The sequence below is a fragment of the Nerophis lumbriciformis genome, linkage group LG20 (genome assembly GCF_033978685.3).
Source record: "Nerophis lumbriciformis linkage group LG20, RoL_Nlum_v2.1, whole genome shotgun sequence".
In the NCBI taxonomy this organism is placed as follows: Eukaryota; Metazoa; Chordata; class Actinopteri; order Syngnathiformes; family Syngnathidae; genus Nerophis; species Nerophis lumbriciformis.
In genome coordinates this window covers 29,246,182-29,260,000 of record NC_084567.2, presented here as the reverse complement: position 1 = coordinate 29,260,000, position 13,819 = coordinate 29,246,182, and the positions used below count along the sequence as shown (strand labels likewise).

General features: G+C 40.2%; 1 protein-coding gene across 4 annotated transcripts in view; it reads left to right on the top strand.

Annotated features, from left to right (window-relative positions):
• cacna1bb (calcium channel, voltage-dependent, N type, alpha 1B subunit, b) overlaps positions 1–13,819 on the top strand; it is a 439,095-nt gene that overhangs the window by 160,969 nt on the left and 264,307 nt on the right. For all 4 annotated transcript variants that reach the window (XM_061980760.2, XM_061980758.2, XM_061980759.2 and 1 more), the window contains exons 5-6: positions 329–481; positions 10,609–10,796. In XM_061980760.2, the coding sequence (XP_061836744.2) occupies positions 329–481; positions 10,609–10,796 (341 nt within the window). The remainder of the gene's footprint in view (positions 1–328; positions 482–10,608; positions 10,797–13,819) is intronic.

Genomic DNA, 13,819 nt, shown 5'->3' with positions numbered 1-13,819 from the left:
AGTTAAAAATACCACGATAATGCTGACAACCGTGATCATTTTGGTCACAATAACCGTGATAAGAAATGTTCATACCATGACATCCTCAAGTGTAATCACCACTTGCATCGACAACCACGGATTGTAATTGATATTAACAGGACCTTGCAGAGTTCCAAAGTTCTTACGGACGGAACTACTCACGCCTACAAATTTGACTTTTGGACTTTTGTCATTTTAAATGTAATTAATAGAAAGGGTACAGCTTCAATGTGGCTTCTTTGTTCCATATTGATGGTGATTTTTTGGCACTGGTGTGGATTTGAAGGATGTGTTTTGTGTCTCCCAGGCCTCCAAGTGGTGTTGAAGTCCATCATGAAGGCCATGGTTCCCCTGCTTCAGATCGGCCTGCTGCTTTTTTTCGCCATCGTCATGTTTGCCATCATCGGTGTGGAGTTCTACATGGGCAAGTTCCACACCACCTGTTTCAACCTCGACACCGGTGAGAAAAACAGCTGTGCTGTGTTTGTAGGACAACTCTAATTCATCATCCCTGCCAGGAAAATGCCCCCCACCCCCCACACCCGATACAGTATATTTCATTATGTATTTATTGACATGAATTATTGATACGCGCCGTGTGTGCATTGCACAGGTACTCCTACAGAATGTTCTGATATCAACCGTGTGGCAAACAAGCACACAGCAGCATTTTTGACAGGCGTTTGTCACGTTTTGATTCTGATGAATGACACTTCACAGCATTCAGCTCATGATTGATCGCTGCTGCTGAGACCTCATAGAATTCCAATTTGGACGTCGAAGAGCTCGCAAATCAGTCCATTCATTTCTCTTCAGCGTCAACCACTGATGATGTGGTTGCAGTAAAAAAAAAAATAACCTGACGGTATAATTCCCTCGGGTGCACACCGAGCAATTTTGACTTTCCTGCTGAGTATTTGCTACATTGGAACCTTGTCCTTTTAACCCTTGAGTCTGCTTTGACCAAAAAACTGTTTGCATTCTTTAACCATCTTCGACATATCTTCTAAATTTAGAGGTTAGGGCTGAAATTTGGCCACTTAGTTTCAAATAAGTTTTTTCCGGACCACAGGGCGCACCGGATTATAAGGCACACTGCCGATGAGCGGGTCAATTCAGTTCTTTTTTTCATACAAAAGGCGCACCGGATTATAAGGCGCATTAAAGGGGAACATTATCACCAGACCTATGTAAGCGTCAATATATACCTTGATGTTGCAGAAAAAGACCATATATTTTTTAACCGATTTCTGAACTCTAAATGGGTGAATTTTGGCGAATTAAACGCCTTTCTAATATTCGCTTTCGGAGCGATGACGTCACAATGTGACGTCACATCGGGAAGCAATCCGCCATTTTCTCAAACACCGAGTCAAATCAGCTCTGTTATTTTCCGTTTTTTCGACTTTTTTCCGTACATTGGAGACATCATGCCTCGTCGGTGTGTTGTCGGAGGGTGTAACAACACGAACAGGGACGGATTCAAGTTGCACCAGTGGCCCAAAGATGAGAAAGTGGCAAGAAATTGGACGTTTGTTCCGCACACTTTACCGACGAAAGCTATGCTATGACAGAGATGGCAAGAATGTGTGGATATCCTGCGACACTCAAAGCAGATGCATTTCCAACGATAAAGTCAAAGAAATCTGCCGCCAGACCCCCATTGAATCTGCCGGAGTGTGTGAGCAATTCAGGGACAAAGGACCTCGGTAGCACGGCAAGCAATGGCGGCAGTTTGTTCCACCGAAGATGATCAAGAGAATAATATCGACCCTAGCTTCCCTGGCCTGCTGACATCAACTCCAAAACTGGACAGATCAGCTTTCAGGAAAAGAGCGCGGATGAGGGTATGTCTACAGAATATATTAATTGATGAAAATTGGGCTGTCTGCACTCTCAAAGTGCATGTTGTTGCCAAATGTATTTCATATGCTGTAAACCTAGTTCATAGTTGTTAGTTTCCTTTAATGCCAAACAAACACATACCAATCGTTGGTTAGAAGGCGATCGCCGAATTCGTCCTCGCTTTCTCCCGTGTCGCTGGCTGTCGTGTCGTTTTCGTCGTTTTCGCTTGCATACGGTTCAAACCGATATGGCCCAATAGCTTCAGTTTCTTCTTCAATTTCGTTTTCGCTACCTGCCTCCACACTACAACCATCCGTTTCAATACATTCGTAATCTGTTGAATCGCTTAAGCCGCTGAAATCCGAGTCTGAATCCGAGCTAATGTCGCTATAGCTTGCTGTTCTTTCCGCCATGTTTGTTTGTGTTGGCATCACTATGTGACGTCACAGGAAAATGGACGGGTGTTTATAACGATGGTTAAAATCAGGCACTTTGAAGCTTTTTTTAGGGATATTGCGTGATGGGTAAAATTTTGAAAAAAACTTCGAAAAATATAATAAGCCACTGGGAACTGATTTTTAATGGTTTTAACCATTCTGAAATTGTGATAATGTTCCCCTTTAAAGGGGTCATATTATGATTTTTTTCTATATTTAAAACACTTCCTTGTGGTCTACATAACATGTAATGGTGGTTCTTTGGTCAAACATGTTGCATAGATTATCAATCAATCAATCAAAGTTTGTTTAAATAGCCCTAAATCACAAGTGTCTCAAAGGGCTGCACAAGCCACAACGACATCCTCGGCTCAGATCCCACATCAGGGCAAGAAAAAACTCAACCCAATGGGCTACAATGAGAAACCTTGGAGGGGACCGCAGAAGTGGGGATCCCCGCCCCCCTGGGGAAGTGGACGTCGAGTGGATCTAGTTAATAGTGTGAGAGTCCAGTCCATAGTGGATTTAACATAATAGTGTGAGAGTCCAGTTCATAGTGGATCTAACATAATAGTTTGAGAGTCCAGTCCATAGTGGATCTAACATAATAGTGTGAGAGTCCAGTTCATAGTGGATCTAGTTAATAGTGTGAGAGTTCAGTCCATAGTGGATCTAGTTAATAGTGTGAGAGTTCAGTCCATAGTGGATCTAGTTAATAGTGTGAGAGTTCAGTCCATAGTGGATCTAGTTAATAGTGTGAGAGTCCAGTCCATAGTGGATCTAACATAATAGTGTGAGAGTCCAGTCCATAGTGGATCTAGTTAATAGCGTGAGAGTTCAGTCCATAGTGGATCTAGTTAATAGTGTGAGAGTCCAGTCCATAGTGGATCTAGTAAATAGTGTGAGAGTTCAGTCCATTGTGGATCTAACATAATAGTGTGAGAGTCCAGTCCATGGTGGATCTAATATAATAGTGTGAGAGTCCAGTCCATTGTGGATCTAACATAATAGTGTGAGAGTCCAGTCCATAGTGGATCTAGTTAATAGTGTGAGAGTTCAGTCCATAGTGGATCTAGTTAATAGTGTGAGAGTTCAGTCCATAGTGGATCTAACATAATAGTGTGAGAGTCCAGTCCATAGTGGATCTAACATAATAGTGTGAGAGTCCAGTCCATAGTGGATCTAGTTAATAGTGTGAAAGTTCAGTTCATAGTGGATCTAGTTAATAGTGTGAGAGTTCAGTCCATAGTGGATCTAACATAATAGTGTGAGAGTTCAGTCCATAGTGGATCTAGTTAATAGTGTGAGAGTTCAGTCCATAGTGGATCTAGTTAATAGTGTGAGAGTCCAGTCCATAGTGGATCTAGTTAATAGTGTGAGAGTTCAGTCCACAGTGGATCTAACATAATAGTGTGAGAGTTCAGTCCATAGTGGATCTAACATAATAGTGTGAGAGTCCAGTCTATAGTGGATCTAGTGAATAGTGTGAGAGTCCAGTCCATAGTGGATCTAGTTAATAGTGTGAGAGTTCAGTCCATAGTGGATCTAGTTAATAGTGTGAGAGTTCAGTCCATAGTGGATCTAGATAATAGTGTGAGAGTTCAGTCCATAGTGGATCTAACATAATAGTGTGAGAGTCCAGTTCATAGTGGATCTAACATAATAGTGTGAGAGTCCAGTCCATAGTGGATCTAACATAATAGTGTGAGAGTCCAGTTCATAGTGGATCTAACATAATAGTGTGAGAGTCCAGTCCATAGTGGATATAACATAATAGTGTGAGAGTTCAGTCCATAGTGGATCTAGTTAATAGTGTGAGAGTCCAGTCCATAGTGGATCTAGTTAATAGCGTGGGAGTTCAGTCCATAGTGGATGTAGTTAATGGCGTGAGAGTTCAGTCCATAGTGAATCTAGTTAATAGTGTGAGAGTTCAGTCCATAGTGGATCTAGTTAATAGTGTGAGAGTTCAGTCCACAGTGGATCTAGTTAATAGTGTGAGAGTTCAGTCCATAGTGGATCTAGTTAATAGTGTGAGAGTCCAGTCCATAGTGGATCTAGTTAATAGTGTGAGAGTTCAGTCCATAGTGGATGAAATTAATGGTATGAGAGTCCAGTCCATAGTGGATCTAACATAATAGTGTGAGAGTCTAGTCCATAGTGGATCTAACATAATAGTGTGAGAGTCCAGTACATAGTAGATCTAACATAATAGTGTGAGAGTCCAGTTCATAGTGGATCTAGTTAATAGTCTGAGAGTTCAGTCCATAGTGGATCTAGTTAATAGTGTGAGAGTTCAGTCCATAGTGGATCTAGTTAATAGTGTGAGAGTTCAGTCCAGAGTGGATCTAGTTAATAGTGTGAGAGTTCAGTCCATAGTGGATCTAGTTAATAGTGTGAGAGTTCAGTCCACAGTGGATCTAGTTAATAGTGTGAGAGTTCAGTCCATAGTGGATCTAACATAATAGTGTGAGAGTCCAGTTCATAGTGGATCTAACATAATAGTGTGAGAGTCCAGTCCATAGTGGATCTAACATAATAGTGTGAGAGTCCAGTCCATAGTGGATCTAACATAATAGTGTGAGAGTCCAGTTCATAGTGGATCTAGTTAATAGTGTGAGAGTTCAGTCCATAGTGGATCTAGTTAATAGTGTGAGAGTTCAGTCCATAGTGGATCTAGTTAATAGTGTGAGAGTTCAGTCCATAGTGGATCTAGTTAATAGTGTGAGAGTTCAGTCCATAGTGGATCTAGTTAATAGTGTGAGAGTTCAGTCCATAGTGGATCTAGTTAATAGTGTGAGAGTCCAGTCCATAGTGGATCTAGTTAATAGTGTGAGAGTTCAGTCCATAGTGGATCTAGTTAATAGTGTGAGAGTCCAGTCCATAGTGGATCTAGTTAATAGTGTGAGAGTTAAGTCCATAATGGATGTAGTTAATAGTGTGAGAGTCCAGTCCATAGTGGGGCCAGCAGGAGATCATCTTGAGTGGAGACAGGTCAGCAGCGCATAGTCGTCCCCAACTGATGCACAGATGAGTGGTCCACCCCGGGTCCCGACTTTGGACAGCTAGTGAATCATCTGTGGTCACCTAATCTGTGGGGAGCAGAGCAGAAAAGAGACGGCAGATCAACTGGTCTAAAAGGGGGGGTCTATTTAAAGGCTAGAGTATACAAATGAGTTTTAAGATGGGACTTAAATGCTTTTACTATTATGTTTTACAGACCATCTTCAAGTCGCTTCAGGATGCGGCGTTATGTGGGCGGTCTTATTTACGTGGCTCACCTTCGGCAGCGTCTTCTCCCCGTCATCTTTGTTGGAACGTATATAATGCTTAAACCAAAAATGAACATAAGGATAAGGCAATGAAGCATAGTAATGGCTATGCAAAACACAAGTAAAACTGAACTGGCTACCAAGTAAACAGAAACAAAATGCTGGACGACAGCAAAAACTTACGGCGTCCACAAAGTACATCCGTACATGACATGACAATCTACAATGTCCACACAAAGAAGGATTGCAACAACTTAAATAGCCTTACTTGCTAACACAAAGCAGGTGCGCGGAATAGCGCTCAAAGGAAGACATGAAACTGCTACAGGAAAACACCAACAAAACAGGAAGGGCCACCAATATAACAGTGCAAGATAACAACTAAAGCACTACACAGGAAAACACCAACAAACTCAAAATAAGGCACAACGACCTGGTGGAGTTTCATTTTTTAACGTTTTTCTGCTGGTGGTGTGCCTCCGGAATTTTTAATGAAAAAAACCTGCCTTGCCTCAAAAAAGGTTGAAAAACGCTGGTCTGTATTACACAACCCTATGATGGATTCATCATTATTATTATGCAGCTATTACTATATTACATACTCTAATTATTAGAGATAATAATTAGAGTAGTAATAATTAGATGATAAATGCTTTAAAATGTAATATCATATAACATATTTTTTTATTATCGGTATCGTTTTTAAAATAATCTATATATATATATTTTTTTATTAAATCAACATAAAAAACACAAGATACACTTACAATTAGTACACTAACCCAAAAAACCTCCCTCCCCCATTCACACTCATTCACACTCATTCACACAAAAGGGTTGTTTCTTTCTGTTATTAATATTCTGGTTCCTACATTATATATCAATATATATCAATACAGTCTGCAAGGGATACAGTCCGTAAGCACACATGATTGTGGTCCACTAATAGTACTAACCTTTAACAGTTAATTTTACTCATTTTCATGAATTACTAGTTTCTATGTAACTGTTTTTATATTGTTTTACTTTCTTTTTTATTCAAGAAAATGTTTTTAATTTATTTATCTTATTTTATTTTATTAATTTTTAAAAAAAAGGACCTTATCTTCACCATACCTGGTTGTCCAAATTAGGCATAATAATGTGTTAATTCCACGACTGTATATATCGGTATCGGTTGATATCGGTATCGGTAATTAAGAGTTGGGCAATATCGGAATATCAAATATCGGCAAAAAGCCATTATCCGACATCCCTACTAATTATGTTTAGAAAATGTATACATCTTGGACAGAGAAGCAGAATTTTTCTGGTGCAGCAGGTTAGGTGACATTAAAATGTCAAAACACATACAGTAATTATTGTGAGTGTTGTTATTGTTCTAATACAGTAAAGTCTGCTGAATCATGTCACTGTGTAAGCAGTGACAACAGTTATGAGAAAACCTAACACTGTTGGTGTCAGATTGGGAGTCTGGAGTTGTCATCGGGCAAGGTTTATGTGTGCGTGAGTGTGTGTGTGTGTGTGTGAGTGTGTGTGTGTCTCAAAACAGTCATAGTGCTTGCTAATGTACACAGTGTGTACCCATCAGGATCTGATAAAGTTGAAGGTTTATGAACTCGTAACAGTGTGCAATAAACCAACAACACCCAGAAGATTTAAATGCATTATTAATCACTTATGAACATTCTTGGCCATTTATTGATATGTTGCACATTTTGATAAATGAATGGGTTAAATCATCATTTTCTGTAATTACTGCTCGAGCCGTTTGGACACCACCTCCGACGAATGTTTTACTCATTTGTGTGACGAATAGTTGTTATTACTGCTGTTGAGACAAGGGGTGAAAAGATTCATCTGCAAAGTTGACAAACATCGCTAATAAGATTTGTCAGAAAACCACGAGCGATGACGTCACCGACTAATCCATTTGTCGTCGACGTCATCGCTCGTGTTTTTCCAAATGTAAACAAACATGTGCCTGTCAGTGCGCCCAGTGACCATCAGCAACAGGAAGAGAAAAATGTCTGCAACCACTGGCAACAACAGCGCGGTGAAAACATGGAAAGTATTACCCTAAATAAATAAATAAATAAGTACCCTAAATACGTCAAAAACATGAATAACTTTTTATTTGCAAAGCAGACATTGCTTTTTAATGTCAGTACATCCTTTAAAACAGAGGCATGTTGAACGTTTCTTGTTTAAATAGTTAGTTTATTATTAGAGATGTCCGATAATATCGGGCTGCCGATATTATCGGCCGATAAATGCTTTAAAATGTAATATCGGAAATTATCGGTATCGGTTTCAAAAAGTAAAATGTATGACTTTTTAAAACGGCCCAATCACATAATACCTACGACTTTTCACACACACAAGTGAATGCCAATGGTCAACAGCCATACAGGTCACACTGAGGGTGGCCGTATAAACAACTTTAACACTGTTACAAATATGCGCCACACTGTGAACCCACACCAAACAAGAATGACAAACACATTTTCGGGAGAACATCCGCACCATAACACAACATAAACACAACAGAACAAATACCCAGAACCCCTTGCAGCACTAACTCTTCCGGGACGCTACAATATACACCCCCCCACTGGGAAGACAACAGATGTAGACGTAGGTTGTAGGTTGACGTTTAGGATAAACATGGAATCTCTCCGCCCGGATAGAGCTATAACTTTTGCATTCCGAAGCCTGGTTTTATTGCTTCATTTCGTGAGAGAGCTAATTCCAGTCCACATGCGAATGTCCAACTAAGGCTCCTTCTCAACCATTATTTACTTAAACCTGGTGGTTCGCTTTCTCCAAATTGAATATAAACATTCACCATATGTTGAACATAATGAGTCAATTAATTCACTTCACCAACAAAGCAAGCATGCCTGATAGAGAGCACTCAAAAGTTAGCATTAGTGATGTCAACGCCTCCAAATTTGGAAATGAAAGCTACAACTAAGATGCATGTCACAGTTAAACAGCTGATTTTACCTTCTCAGTGGCCTAGTGGTTAGAGTGTCCGCCCTGAGATTGGTAGGTCGTGAGTTCAAACCCCGGCCGAGTCATACCAAAGACTATAAAAACGGGACCCATTACCTCCCTGCTTGGCACTCAGTATCAAAGGTTGGAATTATTTTTTCCCGGGCGCAGCCACCGCTAATGCTCACTGCTCCCCTCACCTCTCCAGGGGGAGGTGGGTCAAATGCAGAGGGTAATTTCACCACACCTAGTGTGGGTGTGACTATCAGTGGTACTTTAACTTTAAACTTTTTAACTGATGTGCAATAAGTACAATACTTACAGTATAAACACTTTGTAGGACTAAACAAAAGACAAAACTGGAGCATTCAAATTAGTGGCAATTACTGCTTCCTGACTATGCATCTAGGACAAACTTAGGGTACAGTGGAGAAGGAGATGGCACTGAGGCGGGTACGTCGCTTAGCCTTAGGTGTGTTTATTAATACAAGGGTATGAAGTTTACAACTAACCAAAATGTGTGGTGTGCGACTAAGTGGTGTGCGACTATGTGCTGCGATTAACTGGAGAGTGTTGAAGGTGCGTGTTGTGAAAAATGTGAAAGTCCAGAGAGGGCAAGGCAGGCTCGGAAGTCTGTGGGCATGCAAGAGGTCGAGGGCTGGAGAGAGGCGTCAATGTCCGCGGGCAGGCAAGAGGTCGAGATCCGGGAAAGGCAGCAAGAAGTCCAGGGTAAGCCCGGGGAGACGAGACACACAGATCGAATCCAGGAAACAGAGAGGAGCTGCGGTGTGACGACACAGGACAAGACACAATGAGCACAGAGGAGGGGAAACAGAGAGAGCGAGTAGGCACATGGAAAAGGAAGCTAGAGACGTGTGATCTTACTGTACAATACAGGTAGCTAGGTTCTGGCACTGAAATACAACAGTATAGCTGTCCTTTTGGAGAGCATGGCCCTCATCTAACAAGCTTGCATACGCATAAAAACCTGGCGTACAATCTTTTTCACGGCAAAAATGAGACGTATCAATACTGAAGTTGACGTGGAAATGTGCGCTGCCTCACGCCAACTTCATGGCTGACGTACATTTCTCATACTTGCCAACCTTGAGACCTCCGATTTCGGGAGGTGGGGGGTGAAGGGTGGCGGGGGGCGTGGTCGGGGGTGGGGTGGGGGCGTGGTCAGAGGCGTGGTTAAGAGGGGAGGAGTATATTTACAGCTAGAATTCACCAAGTCAAGTATTTCAAATACTTGACGTTCAGTGAATTCTAGCTATATGTATATATACAGTATTTATTTTATATATATGTATATATATATATATATATATATATATATATATATATATATATATATATATATATATATATATATATATAAAATAAATACTTGAATTTCAGTGTTCATTTATTTACACATATACACACACACATAACACTCATCTACTCATTGTTGAGTTAAGGGTTGAATTGTCCATCCTTGTTCTATTCTCTGTCACTATTTTTCTAACCATGCTGAACACCCTCTCTGATGATGCATTCCGCTTCGTCTCCTTGTTGTGTGCGCAGTTGTGCACTGCACTCTCTAAAAGCCCTAGATGTTATTGTCACATATGCATGTCCAGTAGATGGCAGTATTGTCCTGTTTAAGAGTGTCACAACATTGCTGTTTACGGCAGACAAACTGCTTTACGGTAGACAAAACGTGACTGCTGTTGTTATGTGTTGTTGCCGCGCTGGGAGGACATTAATGAAACTGCCTAACAATAAACCTGGAGGGGGCGTGGCCTCCAGCTCCGCCAGAATTTCGGGAGATTTTCGGGAGAAAATTTGTCCCGGGAGGTTTTCGGGGGAGGCGCTGAATTTCGGGAGTCTCCCGGAAAATCCGGGAGGGTTGGCAAGTATGACATTTCTATTGGTTGTGGATACCTTTGCAACATACAGAGGTGATCATTACGACTTTGCCGACATTTGATTTTTACAAATGTAAAGCAGCAAAAAAAACGTGTGCATACAAATATATTTTCTTTTTTTTTCAGGTGAAAGAGCAGCGGAATGGCCTTGTGGTTTGGAGCCCCCAGCCAGGTTGTGTCCTAACGGGACCCAATGCAGGGAATACTGGACTGGACCTAATTTTGGCATTACCAACTTCGACAACATCCTGTTTGCTGTGCTTACGGTGTTTCAGTGCATCACCATGGAGGGCTGGGTTGACATTCTCTACAGCGTGAGTCCATACATGTTTTTTTTTACAAAAACTAGCAATAGATTGTACAAGACCCTGTAGCTGCTGGCTGCATGTTGTCCAATATTGTGAGTGTCAGCGTGTCCACGAGCTTTACTTTTAATTTGTGTGAATAATTGTCATAGCATTTAGTTTTTTAGATCACATTTAATTCCCTCAGTTATCTACAGATGGCAGTGCATCACTTTTTGTACAAAATCCATTTAAATTATTGCGAGCAAACATAAAATGTAGTTTTAATACAAACCCTGTTTCCATTTGAGTTGAGAAGTTGTGCTAGATGTAAATAAAAACGGAATACAATGATTTGCAAATCCTTTTCAACCCATATTCAATTGAATGCACTACAAAGACAAGATATTTGATGCTCAAACTCATAAACTTTTTTTTTTTGTTGCAAATAATAATTAACTTAGAATTTCATGGCTGCAACACGTGCCAAAGTAGTTGGGAAAGGGCATGTTCACCACTGTGTTACATCACCTTTTCTTTTAACAACACTCAGTAAATATTTGGGAACTGAGGAGACACATTTTTAAGCTTCTCAGGTGGAATTCTTTCCCATTCTTGCTTGATGTATGTCAGGACTAGGACTATGGTGTGGTTTGTTTTCCCGTGGTGCAAAGCGACTTGACCGGACACGACGGGAAGGTAAGGACATGTTTAATATTTTAACTCAAAAAGCTCAAAAAGGTATAAACCAAAGGCGCTCACAGTGGAGGTAAAAAAACTTGGCTATGAAAACAAAAGGTGCACACTGACAACTGAAACAAAACTTGCAAACTATAGCATGAATAAAGAAAAACTTACTTGGAACGAGAAAAGAGCATGAAAAAGAGCAGCATGGATCATCAGCATGAATAACAAGGGTGTGTAGAGGGTGATGTCGCCAGGAAGACAGCCTGGCAACTGGGAGCTTAAATAATAGTGACATGATTAGTGACAGCAGGTGCGTGACGCAAAATGTGAAAACGTGAGACAGGTGCGTGACATGAGGATGTGAACCAGGTGAAACTAATGGTTGCTATGGTGACAAAACAAACAAAAGTGCACAAAAAGTCCAAAAACAAAACATGATCACACAGACATGACAATGTACAGCTTATGTTGTTCAACAGTCCGGGGGGTCTCCGTTGTGGTATTTTAGGCTTCATAATGGGCCACACATTTTCAATAGGAGACAGGTCTGGACTACAGGCAGGCCAGTCTAGTACCCGCACTCTTTTACTATGAAGCCATGTTGATGTAACACGTGGCTTGGCATTGTCTTGCTGAAATAAGCAGGGGCGTCCATGGTAACGTTGCTTGGATGGCAACATATGTTGCTACAAAACCTGTATGTACATTTCAGCATTAATGGTGCCTTCACAGATGTGTAAGTTACCAATGCCTTGGGCACTAATACACCCCCATACCATCACAGATGCTGGCTTTTGAACTTGGCGCCTAGAACAATCCGGATGGTTCTTTTCCTCTTTGGTCAGGAGCACACAACGTCCACAGTTTCCAAAAACAATTTGAAATGTGAACTTGTCAGACCACAGAACACTTTTCCACTTTGCATCAGTCCATCTTAGATGAGCTCGAGCCCAGCGTTTCTGGGTGTTGTTGATAAATGGCTTTCTCTTTGCATGGTAGAGTTTTAACTTGCACTTACAGATGTAGCGACAAACTGTAGTTACTGACAGTGTTTTTTTGAAGTGTTCCTGAGCCCATGTGGTGATATCCTTCACACACTGATGTCGCTTTTTGATGCAGTACCGCCTGAGTGATCGAAGGTCCGTAATATCATCACTTACGTGGGCTGTTCCAAATAAATGTTTGATGAGCATTCCTAAACTTTCCCAGTCTTTTTTGCCACTTGTGCCAGCTTATTTGAAACATGTTGCAGGCATCAAATTCCAAATGAGCTAATATTTGCAAAAAATAACACCAATTTCCAGTTTGAACATTAACTATCTTGTCTTTGCAGTCTATTCAAATGAATATAGGTTGAAAAGGATTTGCAAATCATTGTATTCTGTTTTTATTCACGATTTACACAACGTGCCAACTTCACTGGTTTTGGGTTTTGTATGATGTTTTACTCGTTTTATTACCACACATACTTAAAAGTAGTAAATGGCAGTAAAGGCACATACTTAATAGTCATTGTCAAATTACTGTAATAATGTGATTCATTATAACTAGGGGCTGTCAATTTTAGTGCATCTACTCATGCGATAAACACAAAACATTATTGCATTAATTATGTATAAACACAGATTAATCACACAATGTATTTTGACCTCAAATGCTCTTTTACCTTTAAAGAGAATTGCACTTTTGGAGGGAATTTTGTCTATCATGCACAATCCTTATGTAAGACAAGAACGCATACAATTTTTTTTAATGCATTCTAATTTGTAATGTACGGCAAGTACATTACTAATTTAGCCGCTGACATATGCAGTAACATATTGTGTCATTCTCCCTTCTATTATTTTGTCAAAATTATTAAGGACAAGTGGTAGAAAATGAATTATTATCAACTTGTTCATTTACTGTTAATATCTGGTTATTTTCTCTTTTAACATGTTCCATCTACACTTCTGTTAAAATATAATAATCACTTATTCTTCTGTTGTTTGATACTTTACATTAGTTTTGGATGATACCACAAATGTGGGTATCGATCCGATACCAAGTCGATCATACATTGGTCATAGTCAAAGTCCTTATGTGTCCAGCTACGTATTTCCTGAGTTTATAAACATAATATACATTCAAAAAAAGGGAAAAAGATTTTGTGATGATAAAAAATATCGATGTAATCATTGTAGTATTGACTAGATACGCTATTGCACTTGGTATCATTACAGTGGATGTTAGGTGTAGATCCACCCATGGCGTTTGTTTATATTGTAGCGTCCCGGAAGAGTTGGTGCTGCAGTAAATTCTGGGAATTTGTTCTTAGTGTTTATGTTGTGTTGCGGTGCAAATATTCTCCCAAAATGTGTTTGTTA